General features: G+C 40.8%; 1 protein-coding gene across 2 annotated transcripts; it reads left to right on the top strand.

Moving 5' to 3' along the window:
• Nucleotides 1–311: 311 nt before the first annotated feature.
• Nucleotides 312–23,577, top strand: LOC137939394 (mediator of RNA polymerase II transcription subunit 16). Of its 2 annotated transcripts, none has more exons than XM_068784661.1 (16): nt 312–688; nt 989–1,057; nt 1,348–1,436; nt 1,819–1,931; nt 2,259–2,360; nt 2,747–2,837; nt 3,332–3,928; nt 4,274–4,895; nt 4,989–5,068; nt 8,336–8,418; nt 9,772–10,008; nt 10,263–10,440; nt 21,338–21,876; nt 22,058–22,234; nt 22,664–23,047; nt 23,299–23,577. In XM_068784661.1, exons 1-16 carry the CDS (start codon nt 444–446, stop codon nt 23,443–23,445), a joined length of 3,753 nt encoding a protein of 1,250 aa, XP_068640762.1. In that variant the 5' UTR covers nt 312–443; the 3' UTR covers nt 23,446–23,577. The 2 variants fall into 2 exon arrangements, with proteins under 2 accessions (XP_068640762.1, XP_068640763.1); XM_068784662.1 differs by having other exon boundaries at nt 602–688; nt 989–1,070.
• The last annotated feature ends 140 nt before the right edge of the window (nt 23,578–23,717 follow it).

The following is a 23,717-nucleotide window of genomic DNA, read 5'->3' on the forward strand; positions in this document are numbered from 1 at the left end:
TCCCTGTTCCTCTAGATACCACACGAGCTACCCTAACTCGCACGGTGGAAATGGATAAAAGCGGAATAGAAGTCTCCTTTTTTCTATTAAAATTAAATTAAATTTAGTAATTTGGAGTACAGTACTCTCGAGAGTGGGGGAGTACGGTACTCCCACTAGTAGAATCAGCAACGAACCTGAGCCGTAAGAAACAATTACCAAAAAAGACTCCTTGGACGTTGACAGGTGCGAATCAAAAATGGCGGAATCTCCCGCCTGTCTCCCAAAACCCAAACCCTAAAATCCTTGCTGGCCCCCAGTGAACCAACCGCACCAGGATCCTCCATGCGCACAGTGGCGCCTGTCACCCTCGCCACCTCGGGCGACTTTTGATCTCTCTCTTTCACACTACCATATATAAAAAACCCCTTTTCGGCTTTTCGGTTTTTTCCTTTCTTTCTCATATGAATTCGCTCACAAAAGACACCGACGACCCTGTCGTCGACGCTGGTCGGGATAATAGGGTTTCGGAGAGGACGGAAGTGACGGAATTGGAGGAGGAGCCGACTGCTGGGTTGGTCGACAGGAAGGACGATCCCATGGAAGAGGATTACGCTTCCCCCGCTACCGTCTTCCGGATTCGCCTGAAGCAGCCTTCTTCGAATCTCAGGCACAAAATGAGCGTCCCCGAACTCTGTCGCAATTTCAGGTTTGGCTTGTTTTGCTCCAAAGCGAATGTTTACTTACTTATATCTCAAATTGAAGAAGACAGATATTATCGCACTTGTCAGCTTCAAATCCGTCAATTCGATTCTTGTTTCCTTTTTTCTTTGTTTTTTTGTTTTTAAATTTTGTTTCAATGAGTTGTCGGAATTGGCGCGTATGGTACTTTAGATTCCATTTTGATTTGGTTTTACGAGAATTTTTTTCGTTGGAACTAGCAGTGCGAGGCATTGGAGCTCAGTATTTTAATTTTTTAATCTGATTTTATTCTTTTTTTACTGCTCAGTGCTGTAACTTGGTGTGGGAAGCTAAATGCTATTGCATGTGCATCAGAGACGTGTGCAAGGATTCCTAGGTGTGTATCTCCTGTAAGTTTCGCTATTCTTCTCCCTCAAATGAGTTCAGTAAGTACCTTGACAGCAGTTTCGACGACAGGCCTGACAGAGGGGGTAGATTAGTGAACTCATGCTTTGTGTTCTCATTTCAATCTGTACAGACCCTTGATAGTTACTTTATACACTAGCAGTGCGGGCTAAGTTCCCAAAGCTTACTTCCTTCGCATTTAATTCTGCCTTTTTAACCGTATCAAACAGTTACATGTATTTTGACTAAGTTTATGGATTAATTGATGGTGTAATTGACTAGTTCTGATGCCAATCCACCATTTTGGATCCCCATCCACATTGTAAATCCAGAGAGACCAACTGAATGTGCTGTGTTCAATGTCATAGCAGGTATGGAACTTGGATGCTTACTGTTGATTTCCATCAATAGTTTGTCGCATGGTATTTGATTATAAGTTTTGGGATTTCATATTGTTGCCAGAAATTGGCTTCTATTTAAGCAAATATGTTGCCAGAAATTGATAAGCTAGGCTATCCAGTTGAGATGATGGGTTTTTTCTTGCTGATGCCTGACTGGTTTTTCCAATATTAGGGGACTATATTTTGTTTCATTCTAACACTATCTTGAAAGATTGTCAAGAAGGACCTTACTAACATATATGTAGAGGCATGAGTCTTATCCTTGTTATATTTATATTCATTTTGTTAAAATATTTTATTCATGTGCATTTCTTGCTGGCTCTAATGTGTGGTATCTGATTACCTGGTGTAGATTCTCCACGGGATTCTGTTCAATTTATTGCTTGGTCTCCTACATCTTGTCCTCGTGCTTTACTGATTGCTAACTTTCATGGAAGGATAACCATATGGACTCAACCTTCTCGAGTAAGTAGGTTTTGCTGACTTTCTTACCATAGTATGTCTTGCAGATTTGGGCATATAGCTTTTTTTTGTTTTCTTCTTTCATAGTTGATCTTCAGTTATCTAGAATTTAAAAGACAATTGTATTTTCAAAATGAATTGATTATAAAAAAAATGTGAATTGAATTTTCTCATTGATCTTCCCTCATGCATGCTGTATTGGAAAGTATTAGTTAACAATGTTCAGTGAACGGGTTATTCTTGAACAAAAAAAAAAAAACTTCAGTGGAGACCTAATTTTCCATTGGCACCATATCCACATGTAACAAACTTATTTCTGGTCTTATTCAGGGTCCTGTAAATCTTGTACGAGATGCCAGCTGTTGGCAGTGTGAGCATGAGTGGCGACAGGATCTTGCGGTTGTTACAAAATGGTTGGCAGGGATGTCACCAGTATGTATTTTGCTGTAAAGTTTGCATGTTTACATAATCCTTTTATATTACTGATGTTGATCTGCTATTGAACCAATCATTTTCTGATCTCTATCATTAATATTGTGGATTCATGTTTCGTAAATGCTTTGCATTTTCATTGGTAGCAAGGTGCAGAGAGGTTGTAACACAATCTACCTTAGTTCTCAAATATTTCTCATATTTCTACTTCAGAAGCTACCAATAATAAGAAAAACTCTACACACCTTTCATTTCATGCAATGTTCTGGATGTCTTCTGGCATTTCATATGGTTCTTTTGGGGAACACAAGCTCAATATTATGGTTATTGATATTGGATATCAAGATTTTATCTGAAGTAACTTATTTTTATTGTTCTGGAACAAGTACCGATGGATTTCTTCAAATTGTAGTACTATTGCAAGTTCAAAGTCAACCTTTGAAGAAAAATTTCTTTCTCAGCAGGTTCAACTTTCTGGTACGTCATTTGCTATTTCCTTGAAGTTTTCTTGTTTGACTTATTGTGTGGTAAATGTGATCTCTTAACCTGCATATTTGAGATATCCCACTTTCTTTAAGGCACATCTAGAAGAGATGCAAATGGTGCAAAGTGAATAGATGGATTCATATTGCATAGAAGCTTTATCACAACCTTTTAAAACTTTTACTGGATCTTGGATGTTCAGGACTATTAAAAAAATGACTAGTTCACATATCAGTATTAAGTACCTGAAAACTGATCTAAAAAAAGAGCACTGTTGACCACTATCAAATGATACATCCCATGCTGTGCCACCTTTGGTCTGCTAAAATCAGACATGTATTGCAATTCTGCCATAGAAACTAAATCTCTTGTGTTGTACTCTTTCCATATGAAGTTGCTAATGAGAAGTTTATTTAGGTTAATTTGCACAATTAGCATAATCCACACGAGGGATCTCAAACTAATTCAGGTTTGATTACCTGTTTCAGCTAAGTGGCCAAACTTCCTCTGTGTTTGCTCGGTATTTTCTTCTGGCTCTGTTCAGCTTCACTGGTCTCAGTGGCCCCCTCCACATGGTGATGCATCCCCCAAATGGTACTCCACAAGCAAAGGATTGCTTGGAGCAGGGCCCAGTGGTATTATGGCTGCTGATGCAATTATTACAGAAGCAGGCACCTTGCATGTTGCTGGTGTTCCAATTGTAAATCCATCCACAGTGGTTGTCTGGGAGGTTACCCCTGGCCCTGGTAGTAGCTTCCAGGCATCTGCCAAGATAAGCACAAACACTGGTGTTCCTCCTCCTTTGAAACCTCCTTGCTGGACAGGTTTTGCTCCTTTGGCTGCATACTTATTCAGTTGCCAAGAGTATTTGGCTTCTGGTGGAAGGCAAGCGGTAAAGCAAAGTGACCAAGAATTTAGTGATACAGTATCTCTACATTGCTCACCTGTTTCAAATTTTTCTGCCTATGTGAGCCCTGAGGCTGCTGCCCAGTCTGCTGCAACTACTACATGGGGTTCTGGTGTCACTGCAGTTGCTTTTGATCCTACTCGAGGTGGATCCGTTATTACTGTTGTGATTGTTGAAGGTATTTTTCTTATTTATAGTTGAAGTACGGCATCGAATTAGACCAAATTGTTTAAATTAATATTCATATAATTTATTTGATGGTTGATGTGTGACCAGTTTATTTATGACTCCCAATATTGTTTGTATTTTTACGTTGCTTGTTTGTGGTTTCCCTTCATGTATCTTTGATCTTACTGTCATCATCAATTCCTATTTTAACTATTTTATCTATTTTCTTGACTTTTAAAAAATCTTTTTTTTCACAGTTTTTAATTTTTTTTGTATAATGATGATGCCAAAACTCTAGAGGACTATTATTCATAACATATCTAGACATATTAACCTGTTTAATGTTTTCTTCCAGGGCAATACATGTCACCATATGATCCTGATGAGGGACCATCGATCACAGGCTGGCGTGTACAGTGTTGGGAATCATCTCTTCAGAGAGTAGTACTCCATCCTATTTTTGGAAGTCCTGCTTCAAGTTTTGGAGGGCAACCACCGATGCAAACAGTGTGGCTCACCAAAGTGAACAAAAGTATACCACCAATGGGTGACTGCAAAGGCCCCAGGGCAACTGAACCACTCCCAATTTTATCAGAGGAGCAGAATTCCTCTGATTCTAGCGTTGAGAAGTCAAGCCTGCTTAGTTTTGATCCCTATGACCTTCCAAGTGATGTTAGGATGTTGGCTAAAATTGTATATTCAGCACATGGTGGCGAGGTAGCAGTTGCTTTTCTCAGAGGTGGTGTTCATATATTTTCTGGAGCAAGTTTTGCTCCAGTAGATTGCTATCATATTAATGTGGGCTCTGCAATTGCTGCACCGGCCTTTTCTTCTACAAGCTGCTGTTTGGCTTCAGTCTGGCACAACATAACCAAGGACCATACCATATTGAAAATAATCCGAGTTATCCCTCCTGCTGTCCCTGGCAATCAAGTGAAAGTTAGTTCTGCAACGTGGGAACGTGCTATAGCAGACAGGTCTGCAGCACATCAGGCAATTAATATGGCCATATTTGATAATTCTCTAATGCTGTATTTCAAACTTAATTTTTTTGGGTGTTGTGTAATTAGGTTTTGGTGGAGTCTTTTGGTTGGAGTGGATTGGTGGGATGCTGTGGGTAGCACGCAAAGTGCAGCTGAGGATGGCATTGGTAATTGTTTGCTCAATCTGTCCTTGTTCTGGTAAAATGGAAAGAAGCTTGTAAATGAAGTTCAACAGGAGACGTCTAATGAAGCATTTGTGTTGCCTGAAGTAGTTGAATCACTAAATAAGTTTATTTTTTTTATTTTTCGTTTTTTTTAAGGTAATGCTCATGAGCCGTGGTCAACACTGTGTGTTGATATCTGTTTAAATTGGTTAACATCTCATAGTTAGTGATACTTTGGAGTACTGTTGTTATACTCCTACACATTCCAAGTTAGTAATTTTGAACTTGAAAGCATTGTATAGTCACACAATTTGAAGAAAATAGAAATAAGTTTCACCTGGCTACAACTGAACCTCTATGTGGTTTGGTTTTTCTTTTTTTTCTTTTTTTTTTTTGAAAAAGATGTATATATTAATGGAGAGAATTACAAAGAATCAAGGAGCAAGTCCCTAATAACACGAGATTGAAGGGTTGCTCCTAACTTGGCTAACACATTTGCTGCCGAGTTAGTAGATCTTAGAATGTGAGATCAAATACAAGAAAATTGAGAGGCAATTTTAAGAATCTCCCGAAAAGAGTCCCAATGGTGCCAGGGGGGGGGGGGGGGGGGGATGCAAATTCGCACCAACCAATTACCACCTTTGAGTCTCCCTCAATGTGAAGGGGACCATTACAATTGTCTTTGAAAACGTGGAGCCCATTGAGAAGATTTTGGAGTTCAGCCATCGTTGAGTCAACAATGCTTAATGGCCAGCATATGAGAAACACTGATTTCTAGAGGGATTCGAGATAACTCATCCAAAGCCAGCAATTCCGGGATTGCCGATAGAAGAACCATCAAAATTTAACTTCAGGAAACCATACTCTGGGGGGGTCCATTCTTGCATGATAGGGATCTTGGTTCCAAACCACATTTTTGCTATGTTGTTCCAATTATCGGGAATAGAGGAACCATGAAAGGAGGTGAAGGGCTTCTTGGTAAGGTGCTATGCTGAAATCTGGCCAGACACACGATCAACGACCCTTACCGTAGAGTCACTTGTAGCATCAAAACGCCTGTAGTTGCACTCATTCCAAAGCCCCTACAGAATGAATCCAGTGCAAATGGATATCATAAGCTTTCCAAGCCCAAGAAAGGGAGTACCAATGAACAACTTGCTAAAAGAGGTCAGATCTACTGGGATACAGAATTGTAGCCCCGTCTTATTGAGGATGGAAGTCCACACATTCCACGAGAAAGAGAACTGAAGCAAGATGTGACTGACGACTTCTACCTCAGAGTTGGAGAAAAGGCAGAGAGGATCAATAGCTGGGTGTCCTCTTCTTCTGAGCACGTCTGTCGTGAGTATTTTTCCTTGGCAGGCGCACCATAAGAATTTTTTATCTTTGGCGGGGTACAAAGACGCCATGTAAAGAAAATCTCATGATCCCTTTGATTAATGTGCCAACCATTGATAAATTTGTAAGTAGAGGACACAGAGAAAGTTTTACTTTTGTCAGGCCACCAAATCAGCTTGTCTATTGCTGAAGATCTCAATCTGAAAGAGTGCAGAGATTTCATCAACCTGCTTGCCTCCAAAGCCTCAGTATTAGAAAGACCCCTTTTGGGGTGCAAGCTCAAACCATCCCCCTCGAAAACATCTGCAACCGATACCACCTATCCAATAGAGCTCACCCATGGATCCTATCGCGATCTAATCAAGGTCCACCATCTTCGTTCGACATTCAGAGGATTCATCCACCATGGCTAACTTCGGTGCATAGGCTCTGATACCATTTGTTGTTCGAAGAAGAAAGGAAGAACGAAGAAGACAAAGGATTTTACTGTGGTTCGGTAGTGTGCCTACATCCACTGGAGCGATGACTTGTAATTTTCACTAATCTTTCAATTATGGTTACATTTGTATTTTATACTAAACCCTAGACGTAAGTGTATAAAATACACAAATACACCCCCCCCAAACCTATGTATATTTACGCCATATGTTGACAGAGAGGAATTCTGCTATAATGTTGAAAAGAAGCGGAGAGTGCGGGTCTCCCTGTCTGATCCCCCTGGTCCCTTTGAAATACTCACAGATTGAGCCATTAAGGATGAGAGAGTAGGAAGCCGAACCCACGCAACTCCTAATCCAAAATCTCCATTTTGCGACGAAACCCATTTTCTCCATTAGCTTATCTGGAAGAATCCAATTTACTCGGTCAAAGGTCTTTTCCAGATCAAGTTTGAGGGCAATGCTATGATTGAAGTAAACAATAAATTCATGAGCTGCCATTGTGAAATCTAGGATTTATCTCCCCTTGAGGAAAGTGTCTTGCCTCTGGTGGATGACGATCGGGAGAAAGGCTTTCAACCGATGGGCCAGAATCCTTGCAATGATTTTATATGCACTAGTTACTAGTCTAATAGATCGGAAATCTTCTGGCTTCTCAACACTGGACTTCTTCAGAACCAAAGTGATGAAAGATGCCCCAATGTTGTGAAAAGTGATTCCATTCTTGAAAATACCGTGTATCATTGCGGAAATATCCGCCTTGAGCTGAGGCCATAACCTTTTTAGGAAATTCCCATTAAAACCATCTGGGTCCTGGGCCCTATCACTTTCCATTCCTAATACGGCACGCTTGATTTCTGCAGCAGAGAAAGGGAGCTCTAATAGGGAGGCGGCTGTTGGGGAGAGACAGGAGAGGCTGATGTGTTGAAATTTTGGCTTATTTGAACATTCCTCCGAATATAGATCTGTGAAAAACTTAATCAACACATTAATTATCGAGGTCTGACACTACGTTACCTCATTATTAATACATAGTGAGGTAATTTGGTTGGATATCCTTCTTGCCGATGCGACGGCATGGAAAATTTTTGTATTGGCATCGCCTTCCTTCAGCCATTTAAATCTGGCTCTTTGCTTCCATCTAATCCTCTCTTTATGCAAAATTTTATTCAAATCAGAATTCAGAGAAATTCAGGAAGAGAACTCAGCACGGCATAAGTACCTTTGGTTTCTGCTCATAACCTAAAGTTGGATATTCAATCAGTACTGTCTGTTGAAGCCATCTCCATCTCAGGGGCATGCTAGGGCTCATTCCAACTTGCATGAACTTGTGTGTACAAAATGTACATTCTTTTATAGATTTCTGTGGAAAGATTTCATCAAGGAGCTTTTGGTTTTTGTTATATATTCTTTTTTGTATTTAGTGTTAGTGAATGGTTGGCTGCAGTTGTTTTTCTATTGTCATCGTGGTGACTTGTTCTTTCCTTTGTTTCAGTGTCTCTTAACAGTGTGATTGCAGTACTGGATGCAGATTTCCATTCGCTTCCATCCACTAAGCATAGGCAACAATATGGCCCAGTATGTTTCAGTCTGCTTTATATTGTCTTCCTCATTGAATGTTGTATCAAAAGAGAATTTCATTCAAACTTTTATTATCTAGCAGATAAAAAAATGACCTAGTTTCTTCTGTATATTTGTCTTTACTGGATGATCAATTTGACTTGTTGATGTTACAATATATTACATTTTCATCTTGTTTCTTACTGGAATTAGGATCTGAACTAGAATTCCTGGAACGGAATTTGAATTTTGGGCTTGTGGCACGATAGAATTGATTTGAGGGAAAATTCAGGTTTAGGACTTGTTTTGATTTCAAGGAGCAGAACTTGTGATTGAGAAATAGGTTTAGGGAGTGAATTGATGATTTGCTTCAATGGCTGCATCCAGTGTCTCTTACTTTCGCTTGTGCTCCCTCTTCACTTATTTCTCTTTTGGCGTCAGGATCAACTTGGATGACAAGATACTGTTGTAGTAGCTGTAGTAACTTTCTGCACATCTACTGAGATCTATGGCAGTTTCTAGCTTAGTGAATATTCATCATCATCAGATCCTTGTTTCCATATTGTGGTCGACTACATGGATCATCCTCCATTCTTCTCTAACATTTAGTGGCTCATTATTAGGTTGCTATATTAAGATAATCTTCAAGTTCTTTAATGCTATATTTTGACATCTAGGAACTGATAAAGGTGATCTTTTAAAATTGTTTTTAACTGAATGAAAAAGAAACACATTAAAGGAGGAAAGGTATTTGAAACTCACAAAGGCGGATGGAGATTTGAACTATCATTTTAAAAAACAGGGGAAAAAATCTAATTAATCTCATAGGTGTTTCCGACAAGTTGTTGTTGGAAGACACCGCTTTTAGCCAAGGATTCTGCAAGACTATTGGCACTTGTAGAAATATGTTTCCTTGAGATAGTGATTCAGCTGCAATGTCTTCAATCTTGTTAAGAAATCCAGGGGATTTTTTCCCTTCAAGGTCCTTCTGGTAACCAATGACCCACCCTCATTCATGAGTGGATAATCTTCATTGTTGTAATAATGCATGAATTCTGGTTCTGTAGAGTTGCAGTGGCCAACAGAGTACACTTGGTGTATATTCCCAACCAAGTAATGAACAATCCTGCTCCTGCTAGCTGGCCCTGGGTTGTGCCTTACCATACATGGAGGAAGCATGTTTTTCAGTTGTACATGGGTTCTCTGATGTGTTCCCCCAAGGCTATTGTATATCTGTACATACACATGTCAGGACTTATATTTATGCATGTAGATATGTGTGCAGGTTTTAAGTTTGTGCATGTTAGCCTGCTCCACATATATGGAGATGATCTATCAAGAGCTGATTACTTCTCTGATGTCTTCAATCAGAGTCTTGATAGGATAAAGTGCCGGCTACTAGAAGGTACAAATGCTCAAGATGTTAGGGCACTAGTTCTGGATATGCAAGCAAGACTGTTGCTGGATATGCTTGGCAAAGGAATTGAATCGGCTTTAATAAATCCTGCTACACTAATACCTGAGCCTTGGCAAGCTTCCAGTGAAACATTATCAAGCATTGATGCTGATGCTATGACAGTTGAACCGGCACTTGTGACAAGCATTCAGGTTTGAGTTAGAATTTACCTTGCCATTGCCTTCTTAGAAGTGAAAGTTGTTCATATGTATCTCTCTGTCACGTGTACGAGCAAACACACACACACACACACACACACACACTCTTTCTCATATCTTCTCCTCTGCATTTCATACCTGCATCAAACTAATTACCAGGGCCTTAAATTCATTTACTCTCCTCTACATTTGATACCTGCATCAAACTGATAACCAGGGCCTAAAATTGGTTGCTCTCACATTTGCAGGCATATGTTGATGCAGTACTTGATTTAGCATCACACTTTATTACCCGATTGAGGCGTTATGCAAGCTTTTGTCGTACTTTAGCTAGTCATGCTGTGGGACCCTCATCTGGAACTGGAAGCACTCGTAATATGGTGACAAGTCCAACCCTTAATTCAGCATCTCCTTCAACCAGTCAAGGTTAGTGTAAATGTGTCGGAATTATAATTTATTTATTTTTTTCTGAAAGGAATTGTGTCTCAAGAATTGTGCTTGATCTTGTTGTTTGGATTTTAAAAGTGAACAAATGGGACAAATTGGCATAGTTATTATTCTTTTTCTTTGTTTTCAGGCCATTTCTTGTAATTTATTGGCTTGTCTTTTTTTTGTAAAGCTGAAGTAGTCTGAGAAAAAGTGAAATTGAGGAAGAGAGAGAAAGGAAGATAGAATAGAGAGAGTAGAGGAGAAGAGTGCTTGAGGCTGCTCTAGTTGGAAGCAAAAAATCGAGCCTCCCTCTTCTTTCATTTCACTTAAGTGGTTTCAATGGTAAGATTACAATAGCATCCTTCATAAACTCTACTTAACTTCATGAATTGTAGGTTCTAACATGACATATAGTATATAGCTAACTCCGGAAGTATATGCTACTAATGGGAAATTACTAGAATACCCTTGCACATATTTTAACACTCCCCTCAAGTTGGGGCGTATATATTAAGAAGCCCCAACTTGAATAAAATTCCAATCTTGTTCTTGCCCAAAGCTTTAGTGATTATGTCACCAGTTTGATCAACTAACATAACATACGGTGAGATCACTACACTCATAACAACGTCTCGGATGAAATGATAGTCAACGTTAACATGTTTTCTACATTCATCAAGTACAAGGTTGCTACTAATGAAGATTACAACTTGATTATCATTGTGCATGGTAATGACCTTGTAGTAATAAAGCTCATCTCCTATAATACCACATGAGTTCACTTATTGTATGTGGTATTGCTCTGTGCCTAGCTTTTGCACTTAAGTGAACAACTACATTCTCTTTCTTACTCTTCTAGTTAATCAAGTTTCCACCAACCAAAAACACAGTAGCTAGAAGTAAATTTTCTATCCAATTTTGAACTTGTATAATTTGCATCTGAGTCTGCCTCAATTTTCAAGTGACCGTGTGGTGCATAAAATAAACCTTTTCTTGGTGCTCCCTTTATGTATTGTAAAATTCTCTGCCTCCAAATGAACCTTACGGTGACATTTTATGAACTGGTTGACCATACTTATAGCAAATGATATATGTGGGCATGTGACAGTAGCATAAATGAGCTTACCTACCTACCACTCTCCAGTACATAGTCTTGTCCTAGGGCTTTGGACTATCATTTTCATGGATGTTATGACTAACTTTTATAGGAGTTTCTGTAGACTTTGCCCCTAATAACCCATACTCGTAGAGCATATTTGTCACATATTTCCTTTGAGTTAACACAATTCCGGCTTTACTGTTAGCAACTTTGTCCATAAAGTATTTTGAGGGACCTTAAGTCTTTTTTAAAAAAATGTTTTACAAGATGTGTTTTCACCTCCTCAATTCCTTGCTTATCACTTCTAGATAGTATTATATCATCCACATAAACAAGTATCACCACCGTTCTAGTATGTCGTCTTAGAATAAACAAGAAATGATCACAATGACTTTAGAAAAACCCAATGCAAACCTTGTTGAACTTGTCAAACCATGCCCTGAGACTTTGTTTAAGATCATGAATAGCCTTATTCTACTTAATCTGAGCAACATACGTAGGTGGTTGCTCTATATACGCCTCCTCATCTAGGTCACCATATAAAATTACATTTTTAATATTCAACTGGACTAATGGCTAACCTTGTGTCATTGCCACGTAAACAAGAATCTGAATAAAAGATAATTGGGATAGAAGAGAAAGTTTCAAACACATCTACTCCATAATTTTGGGTGTATCGTTTAGCCACAAAATGTCCTATACAGTTCAATAGATCCATCAACATTGTATTTGATGGTATATACTCAACGACAACTAGCAACTGAACCATTGAGAGGCAACTCACTTAGAGTCCAAGTCCCACGGTCCAACAAAGCATCCATCTCTGCATCCATCTCTACATTCATAGCCTGTTTTCACAAGGGAGATGACAATACTTCCTTCCGCAATGAAGGAATAGCACGATAAGACAATGATACACAAATGTTTTTAAAGGATTCTGACAAATTGAGAAATATGATACCATGTATAGGTGCGGACACCTTTAGGACAACAATAGGAAAATGGAGATAACTTACCTCAAGTGCCTCAGATGAAAAAGGTGTTGTCTCAAGTCGTAGAGAGACTCTTTTGTGGCGGTTTCCCATGTTTTTTGTGATGATACAATTGTAATGGTTTTGATATTGGAACTGGTGACAGTGGACTAGACCCATCCTCTAGAGGACTAGGAGCAGGATAAATGACAACAAAAGGGAAGAATCAAACAAGTGGAAATATGGAGTGTCATTAAAAAATGTAATGTTCGAGGACACAGGTTTTTGTCATAGATGTACAATAATGTTTATAATCCTTTTGTTTTCGGGAATATCCCAAGAAAACACATTTCAAACCTCTAGGTGAAAGTTTATCTGTTTTTGGTCCAAGTACTTGCATAAAACAGACACGACCAAAGACCCGAGGACACAAGGGAAATAGCTCAGCATCAAGGTTGAGAATATGAAATGGAATTTTGCCACCAAGTACAGAAAAAGGCTTCCTATTAGTAAGAAAACAAGTAATGAGAACCGCATCCCCCACAACAATTTAAGGAGATGCATATGAAACAACAAAGTGCATGCAACTTCAAGCAACTGGCTATTTTTCCTTTCCGTGATACCATTTTGCAGTGGAGTATACAAACAAGTGGATTGATGAATGATGCTTGTAGATTGACAAAAAAGAATTAAATTTATGATTCATAAACTCAAGCCCATGTCTGTATGCAAAACACAGAGTGAAACACCAAATTGAGTCTTTATTTCATTATAAAAAGTTTGACATGCATAAAAAACTTCAAACTTCTCCTGTAAGAGATAAACCCAAGTAAATCTACTAAAATCATCAATGAACGACAAAAAAATATTTATATCCAAAAAGACTACTGACAACAAGACATGGTCCCCATACATCAAAATAAACAATCTCAAAAAGACTACGACGAGAAGACTGACTACGAGGAAGCAATGCTTGTTGGTGGTTTCCAAGTTGACAAGAATGACACTAAAACTAAGAAGGAGATGAGAATGTAGGAAACACCTGCAATAATTTCGTTGGAGTCTGATGACCTAGTCGAAGATGCCATCATGAAGTGAGAAGATGCATGTGATAATGATACCTCCAAGTGATACAATTCATCTCTCTCAAACCTTGAACCAATCATCTTCTTTGTTTGGCGGTCTTGAAAAACACAATGATAAGGGTAGAAAGTTACTGAACAATTCAAGTAACTTATGATTTGGCTAATTGAGAGAAGATTGATAGGAAATTAGGAACTAATAAAATAGAATCGAGACACAAAGGAGTAGACTTAATAGATTTTACTCCATCTACAAGTGTAACTTGTTTATATGGCGAAGATTGACTAAGATTCAAAAGTAACGAAAACATATCTGATTTATGAGAGGACGCACTAGAGTCAATAACCCATGTAGACATTGGCCGCACATGCAAAGCGGATTCACTTTACTTAACTAGAGTAGCTGTAGTAGTAAAGAGTGGATTGAGGCACAAATATAGAAGCAGAAGTCAATTGGGCCATCTTTTGAAGTAATTGTTGCATCTCATTTTGAGCCCCAGGTATTATATCACCTACAGGAGTCGTAGAGGTCTCACCACTCCCGAAAACATTAAAATTTGTCGATGTTGGTTTACCAAACTTCTCCCAATATTTTTTTTTTTTGAAACATGGTTGGTACGCACAATGGACGCATCTACGATCATCTTCGCTTCTGCCACGACCTGAGTTATCTCGACTTTGGCCTTTGTTGCTAGTACCACAGTGTTATGGACTCCATAGCATCAAGAGTGGCTAACCGGAGAAGAGAAGAGATGGAGTAAACTTGTATTTCAGTACCTTAGGGGTTTAATTGTAATTTGAAGTTCCATAAGGGTCTAATTGTAATTATAGAACCTTTGATGTTTTCCTTGACCTATTTAGGGCGTCAAGTGAGGGAATAGAAACAAGTATTGATCATTAGTCTAAATGAGATCAGGTTCTCTCTCTAAAGAGGCCTAAGGTTGGAGCTCCTTTCAAGGCTCACGTCATTCACCATTGGGCGTTCCAGGTACCCCAAATCCCTCCCTTCTTCGTCATTCAATCTGGAAGCTAGAGGAGATCGCCGGGTGACTCGATCCATGGCTAGAGAGCCTAACATCGTGGTATCAGACAGGACCACCCATGGTGATTCCTCTTCCCCTGCAGAAATTCAAAATTTTGTGGAAGAAAACTATGCTGATCTACAATCTCAAATCAATGGCCTGGAGGGAAAATTCCAGATGTTGCTGTCACGCTTGGAGGAAGGCTTCACCCAACTTTCAGTCCAGATGGCATCCTCCTCACGTCTAGCAGATCCTCTCAACCCTCATCCAACGCCTCCACCTCCTCCCCTGCGCCAAACACCTCCACCTCGTGGGGGCCTCAATCCAGCACCCCCTACCTTGCCAAGGTACACAAAGCTTGATTTTCCAACGTATGATGGTTCCTCAGACCCTTTAATGTGGTTGCACAGGTGTGATCATTTCTTTTCCAATCAAGGAACTCTGCCCGAAGGCAAGGTTCAATTAGCCGCCTTCCACATGCTCGATAAAGCGCTTATGTGGTTTCATCAATTCAAAAACGAGTTTGTGGTCTATGATTGGGAATTTTTCAAAGAAAATTGTATGCTACGGTTTGGTCCTCCACTTCGCAGCAACCCGGTTGGGGATTTGGTCAATCTAAAACAACTTGGCACTATAGAACAATATCAGAAATTGTTCCAAGAAAAACTTGCTCGTGCAAGTCATTTGGTCCGACCTGAACTTTATGTCAATTTGTTCACGGCTGGCCTGGTAGAACCCCTTCGCCTAGAAGTGGAATTGGAAGCCCCCACCTCCCTAGCCCACGCCATGAATTTGGCTAGAGCATTGGACACCAAACAACGCCTCTTCCATGAGTCCTTAAACAAACGTCCCCCTTGGCAACCTCGCCCACAGCCCCCTGGTCCTTATTCCACTCACCCCAGGCCTCCTCCCAACCACCCATCACCACCACCACCATCAGCCTTTACACCTCCACCGGGATTTATCAAACGTCTGACAAAAGCAGAAATTGATCAGAGAAGGGCTCAAGGCCTATGTTTCAATTGTGATGAAAAATTCGTCAAGGGCCATCTATGCAAAAGACTATTTTGGGTAGAAATAGAAGACCCCTCAGAGGATGATTTTCAGGAGGATATGGACCAAACCGAGGAGGAAACACCAGAAATCTCCCTCCATGCCATGACAGGCCTGCAGAGCACCAATACCATGCAGGTCCATGCCACCATGAACCATCATCTCCTGCTCGCACTCGTGGACTCAGGCAACACACATAATTTTATAAGCAGCCAGGCAGCACAACAGTTGGGGTTATCACTACAGCAGAAATCAGGAATATCAGTCTCAGTGGCTAATGGTGACAAGGTCACCACTGTGGGTTTCGGTTCAGCCGTGCCCTTTACTATTGAAGGTCACTCCTTTGTAGCAGATTTTTTGGTCATACCGCTGGCTGGGTTTGACCTCGTTTTGGGCATTAAATGGCTACAACAATTGGGACCGATTTTATGGGATTTCCAATCCCTGACCATGAGTTTTAACCAGGACACCCATCCGAGCAATAGCGCACAGAGGCCATGCAGCCTCCAAACACTTTCGTTGGATCCTTCCCAAGGGGATAACTTAGCTTCGTTGTTGGCCGAATATGCTGATTTATTTCAGGCACCTGCCGACCTTCCTCCTATACGAGAGTGTGATCACAAAATTCGTTTGAAGATGGGCACCGAACCAGTGGTAGTGCGCCCCTACCGCTATCCCCATGTGCAAAAAGATGAGATAGAACGACAATGTCAACAAATGCTACAACAAGGTATTATTTAGCCTAGTCATTCTCCTTTTTCATCCCCGGTATTGCTGGTAAAGAAATCAGATAAATCTTGGCATTTTTGTGTGGATTTCCGGGAACTCAATGCTCGCACCATCAAAGATAAATTTCCAATTCCAGTGGTCGATGAATTATTGGATGAGCTACACGGCTCTCAATTATTTACAAAGTTGGACTTGAAATCTGGCTACCACTAGATTCGGGTTTATTCAGAGGATATCGAAAAAACTGCCTTCCGCACCCACCATGGTCACTACGAATTCTTGGTGATGCCATTTGGGCTATCCAATGCCCCATCCACCTTTCAAGCACTTATGAACCAGGTATTTCGCCCTTTCTTACAGAAGCATGTCTTAGTTTTTTTTGACGATATACTGGTCTATAGCAAAACTTGGGCAGCACACTTGCATCAATTGAGACAGGTTTTCACAATTCTCCGAGCACACCATTTATTTCTCAACCGTGCCAAATGTGACTTTGCCACATCCGAAGTAGCTTATTTGGGGCATGTGATCTCGGCCTCTGGGGTGAAACCAGACTTCAGCAAGATACAATCGATTATGGATTGGCCCACACCTCACTCCGTTACAGCTTTGAAAGGGTTCCTTGGTCTCGCAGGGTATTATAGAAAATTTATCAAAGAATATGGTCACCTGGCAGAGCCATTGCACAATTTACTGAAGAAGCATGCCTTTCAGTGGTCTCAGTTGGCAGATTCCTCGTTTAACAACTTAAAACAGGCATTAGCGTCAGCCCCAGTTCTCCAATTACCCAACTTTGCCGAAAATTTCATCATAGAATGCGATGCATCCGGGGGAGGGATAGGTGCTGTCTTGCAGCAACAGGGTCATCCCATTGCCTATTTCAGCCGCCGTCTCGCGCCTCACCATCACAAATTAGCCACGTATGAAAGGGAACTCATCGGTTTGGCCAAAGCCGTGCAGCATTGGAGGCCGTATTTGTGGGGAAGACCTTTTGTGATCCGGACAGACCACTGTAGCCTCAAATACTTATTGGAGCAGTGCCTTACTACATCCCCACAACAACATTGGCTCAGCAAATTAATGGGATTCGATTTTCAGGTGGAATACAAACCGGGTTATCTCAACAGGGCAGCAGACGCTTTGTCCCGCCGAGAACTAGAGGATTCACACTTGCACGCATTGAGCCACCCCAAGTCCCCTTTGCTGGACACAATCCGTAAGGATACTAGCCATTATCCAGATCTCCTTGATTTACAAGCTCAAATCGAAAACCATTCAAAGGACAAGAACTGGACACTACAGGACGGTCTCATTCTATATAACGGACGCATATATCTTCATCCTTCGTCGGTACTCCTTCCTGCCATTATTGCCTCCTTTCATGATAGTACACATGAGGGCCAGCAGAAAACATACTTCCGCCTCAGTCGGGAGTTTTATTGGAGAGGTATGAAGCGGGTCATTGCTGAGTATGTTGCAGCGTGCCAGATCTGTCAGAGGAATAAGTCTGAATCCTTACAACCCGCCGGCTTGCTCCAGCCACTTCAACTTCCTTCACAGGTATGGGCAGATCTCTCAATGGATTTTATCGATGGTCTTCCTCCTTCTGCAGGGAAATCTGTTATTCTTGTTGTGGTAGACCGGTTCTCGAAATATGCCCACTTTATGGCCCTCAGCCATCCGTATACAGCAACACAAGTCGCTCAACTCTTCATGGATAATATTGTCCGTCTCCATGGCCTTCCGGAGAGCATCACCAGCGACCGTGATGCTATCTTCACCAGCAAATTCTGGGGGGAACTATTTAAGCTCCATGGGTCTAAGTTAGCTTTTTCTTCAGCATACCACCCTCAAACAGACGGCCAGACAGAGGTGGTTAACCGCACATTGGCGATGTATTTAAGGTGCTTTGTGGGGGACACGCCCCGACAGTTGGTTCGTTGGTTAGCATGGGCGGAGTATTGTTATAATACCTCATACCACACCGCACTGGGTACTACCCCTTTTCGAGTTGTTTATGGACGCGACCCTCCGCGCCTACTTTCTTATGAACCGGGGTCTTCTCGGGTAGCGGCATTGGACCAAGCATTAGCCGACAGAGATGCAATGCTTGCTCAAGTCTGCTTACAGTTACAACATTCACAAGCAACTATGAAGCATACTTATGACAAAGGACATCGTCCCCTTTCCTTTGCACCTGGAGAATTTGTTTGGCTCAAACTTCAGCCATACCGCCAACTATCTCTTGCAGCCATCAAACGCCATAAGCTCTCTCCAAAATTTTATGGGCCATTCCAGATCGTGCAACGTATTGGGACTGTGGCGTATCGTTTGAAACTACCACCAGACGCCAAACTCCATGACGTCTTCCACGTCTCCCTTCTCAAGCCGTTCAAGGGAGACTCACCACTGCTGCATACCCCTCTGCCTCCTCTCAAAGATGGCAGGTCCATGCCCACGCCCGCTCAGATTCTTCAAGCCAGGCGAGTGAACAACGCTTGGGAAGTGCTGGTTCGGTGGACTGACAAAGAATTGATAGAAGCCTCTTGGGAGACACTCGAGTCCTTCCAGACTCTATTTCCCACTTTCAAGTTTGAGGACAAGCTCTTTCTTCAGGAGGGGGGTGATGTTATGGACTCCATAGCATCAAGAGTGGCTAACCGGATAAGAGAAGAGATGGAGTAAACTTGTATTTCAGTACCTTAGGGGTTTAATTGTAATTTGAAGTTCTATAAGGGTCTAATTGTAATTATAGAACCTTTGATGTTTTCCTTGACCTATTTAGGGCGTCAAGTGAGGGAATAGAAACAAGTATTGATCATTAGTCTAAATGAGATCAGGTTCTCTCTCTAAAGAGGCCTAAGGTTGGAGCTCCTTTCAAGGCTCACGTCATTCACCATTGGGCGTTCCAGGTACCCCAAATCCCTCCCTTCTCGTCATTCAATCTGGAAGCTAGAGGAGATCGCCGGGTGACTCGATCCATGGCTAGAGAGCCTAACACACAGTTACAAGTGACTTTTGATCGTCTAGATCCATGCTGAATATTAAGGGCAGCAACATCAACAGTAGGTGACTCCTTATTACCATGTGATGTCACAACTGATTCTGCATGCATCACCTTATTGAAAGCATTAGGGAGTGAAGGAAGCTCATCTGAAGCAAGTAACTGGGCTCGTTTTCCATCATATTCGGGCCCGAGACCTTCCAAAAACTTTGCAACATAAATCTGTCCTTCCTCAGTTGTTTTTCATCAGTAGTAAATGGGTGATAGCTGATTTTCTGTAGGATACAATGCAACTCACTATAGTAATCAAGAACCTTTTTGTCACCCCTCTTCAAACCAAACAACCTAGAATAGTGCTCATTGATCATTGACAAATTACTTTCCTGTGTATATATGAACTCAAGGGACACCCAAATCTCTTTGGCAGTTTCATAGTTACATAACTTGGTTCTTGAGCTTTGCATCTATACTATTGAGCAACCAAGTCATTACTTGGATATCTTCAACTTCCCAATCATCATTCACTTGAGCAAGAGGATCATCTCTCAAGTATTTAGTCTTCCTTGTGGCATTCAAGTAGATCCGATCAGATTTAGACCTGCTTAAGTAGTTCTAACTGTTGAAACTTGAGATCCCATAATGTATAATCACAATAGAAGAGGATTAAGGGGTGAGAAGAAGAAGACTTGTGGAGAGAAGGCTTTAGGAAGAGAAGAGGAAGAGTGAAGAATTTGGAGAAAAAAAGAGAAAGATTAGGGAAATGGATTTGTCCAAACCCTCCCCCTTAAGTTGTATTTATAGATATCAAAAGCACTAATATTACAAGAATACATTTCACCCTAGTAAGAGTGAATAAGAGACAAATCATAAACTAATTACATCAGTGCCATCTTTACCAGATGATTCTTTATTTACCATCATACCACCACTATGTAGGTCTGTGGGTCTTCTCCTTGGAAGATGGGCCTAAACCCACACAACTAAGGCCCACATGTCCAAGTGTGTAGAGGATGGTGTAAAAGGGTGAGCACATTGGAGATTGTTTGATTTATTGATTATCAAACAACACTTGGTTCAACTTATTATTCTTACTCGGTTTAACTCACTCACTCATTGTCAAAGCTACTATCTGCTATCTGCTACCGGCTTGAATCTGGCTTGATTATTACCTTGGATTATCCTCAGCTATTACTTGGTGCATAGCTTCCTTATTCAAGGATGGACTTATTGCAACTTATCTTATGTGTCCTTTTGGCTCTTAAGGACTTTTACTACCTACATGTTATTCGCTGCTATATAGCTACCTATTTGATAAGTGTTATTTGGGCATTGCTTCATTACGGCTACTGCTATTATATCTCTTTGGCTGAGACATTATTATTGAAAAAGGATTTCTCGATTGCTGACTGTTGGCATTGGTTATGCTGATGAAGAAGAAAGCACATGGGGGCCCCAGAATATTGAAGAGTTCTGGAAGAGGAGCAGCTTTGTTGGTTTGGAATCCAAGCCAGAAAGGCCCGTCCAGCTTCTTTATCATGGTTTAAGTGAAAATTTACAAACGGCACAAATGCCCCTCAATACTCAAAATTACATATATCTTAAAATACATGTCTAAATTGAATGAAAATTTAACTAGAGATAAAATAAGATATTCTCCATCTAATAGCCATGCTATGAGAGAAAAATATAATGTAGAAAATATGGGAAATGACCTAAATATCCCTGGACTTGTATTTTAACTATAATAATACTAATACTACTACTACTACTAATAATAATAATAATAATGATTTTCTAAAATAATAATAATAATGATAACAACAGTGATTATCACTTTTAAAAAAATATATTGATAACAACAGTGATTATTATTATTTTTGGAAGGAAGTTGTACAATGGTCTAATGTTTTCTTGATAAATCTTCGCATTTACAGCTGGTCAAACTGGAGCAACAGGTTCGACTGGAAGCTCCCAAATGCAAGCATGGGTACAAGGTGCTATAGCTAAGATTAGCAGCAATGCTGATGGAGTTTCCTCTACTGCTCCAAATCCCATGAGTGGGCCCTCTCCTTTTATGCCAATCAGTATTAATACAGGAACTTTTCCTGGAACGCCAGCTGTCAGATTAATTGGAGATTGTCATTTCCTTCATAGGTTGTGCCAACTACTGCTTTTTTGTTTTTTCTTTCGAAGAAGGCAACTGCCTCGTTTTATGGGGTCTGCACAGAGAAACCCTGATCCTAATATGCAGAAGCCTCAACCTGTTCCTGGTGGGAAGATAGAAGAGATGAACACTGTTGCTACATCAATGACTACAAATAGACCTGCATCTGGGATCATCAGACCAGAGGAAGGTCAGGGGAATCGAGGGGGACAACTCATGCCTGGGGCCAAAGGGCTTGAGGAAGGCTCTGCAGGCCGGTCACTTAGAATAGGTTCGGGTAATGCTGGTCAAGGGTACACAACTGAGGAGGTAACCACATGTCACATTAAGGCGGCAAGTTTCATCTAGAAATGGTTACTGAACAAAAAGAACAGATATTATTTTAGCCTATATCAGTGTTTTTTTCTCTCCAAGGACTGCTGAAAGTCTCTGATTTTTTTAACACAAGCTTCGCTTGATATGTCTAATTTATTTATTTCTATCTGAGCAGGTGAGGGTTCTTTTTCTTATATTGGTGGAGCTATGTCGTCGAACATCTTCTCTTGCACATCCATTTCCAGCGTCTCAGGTTGGTGCGAGCAATATAATCATTCGCCTGCATTATATTGATGGAAACTACACAGTCCTACCGGAGGTGGTTGAAGCTGCCCTAGGTCCACATATGCAGGTCTGTAAGTTTGGAGCCCCTTTTTTATAGCTTCTGTTGGTTAGCAAGCTAGATGACGTTGGTTACAAGTCTAACTAAATCTAATCCTAAATCCAATTAAACAAATGATTGTAAACCATACATTCTCTCTCTCTCTCTCTCTCTCTCTCCCTCGGCGTGGATTTGTTGAGATGTCACTTATATGTTGTTTAATTAGGGATGTGGAGCATTCAGGGCTTTTATTCAGCATTCTTTGTTTGATTTTGTGGTCTGTGACCTCTTTCAAATTATTATGCTATTGGCTTCCCAGGCATGATTTCTTGGCAAAGGGGTTCCCACTCAGGATTCTAATGTGATTAAATGTATTTGCTTATGATTCTGTTGCTATAGCTCTTATGGTTCTGAGATATCTTGTGTTTAGCTGATCTTATAGTGGCACTGTTGCAACAGAATATGCCTCGACCAAGAGGGGCAGATGCTGCTGGTTTGTTATTACGTGAGCTGGAACTCCATCCTCCCGCCGAAGAGTGGCATCGACGCAATATGTTTGGAGGGCCCTGGTCAGATCCAGAAGATGTAGGTTTCACAGATGAGAACTCAAATGCAAAGTTGTGTGGCACTTATGGGGGTCGTGATTTCTGTTCATCCGATGATTATGACATTTATTATGGAGCTCAAGGCCTCTGGCCAAGAAAACGCAGATTCTCTGAGAGAGATGCAGCATTTGGCTTGAAAACTTCAGTGGGTTTGGGTGCCTATCTTGGGATAATGGGGTCCCGGAGGGATGTTGTCACAGCTGTGTGGAAAACAGGACTGGAAGGCGTTTGGTACAAGGTAAGATTTCCAAGTACTTGAGAGATGTGTTTCTGGGCTATTCGTGTGAACCAAAATACTAGTAATAGCCACTTCCTAGTTCCCAAAAGAATAATAGTGTTAAATTAGAGCTAGTACCTAATCCCAACTTGGGAGCAGTAGAACCCAGTTAGTTACCTTTCACTCTCTCTTGATGGTTTTTTGGGCTTCAAACTACTTCCTCTTTATCTTATTTCTAATTTAATGGTGCTTAACACGAGTTATCTCTCCAGTGTGTTAGGTGTCTACGACAGACATCCGCATTTGCAGTTCCTGGGTCTTCCAGTGGCTCTTCACAGAACGAGCGAGAGTCATGGTGGATCAGCCGATGGGCTTATGGTTGCCCTATGTGTGGTGGAACTTGGGTTCGTGTCGTTTAGGTTTTGTAATTCACGGTGATTAATGTGATTGAGTTGTACATATCATGTTCTTGAGTTTAACCCACCGACAGTCTGAAAGAAGAAGTTTTGTATTCCAGTTGACACCAGAGAAATCAATTTTCTTATTTCCAAGTTTGATATGGTCTAATATGTGATATGTAACGGTTTATAAATATCGGATTTTAAGAGTTTCGTTACGATACTTAACACCTACCCCTTGAACCCGTCAAAAACAACTGATATCATCCGCGTTAACGGTGACGATTATACCG

Source organism: Aristolochia californica, unplaced genomic scaffold, assembly GCF_029961685.1.
Source record: "Aristolochia californica isolate CCGP_79_NKW_82.1479 unplaced genomic scaffold, dmAriCali1.0.hap1 SCAF_8, whole genome shotgun sequence".
Lineage (NCBI taxonomy): Eukaryota > Viridiplantae > Streptophyta > Magnoliopsida > Piperales > Aristolochiaceae > Aristolochia > Aristolochia californica.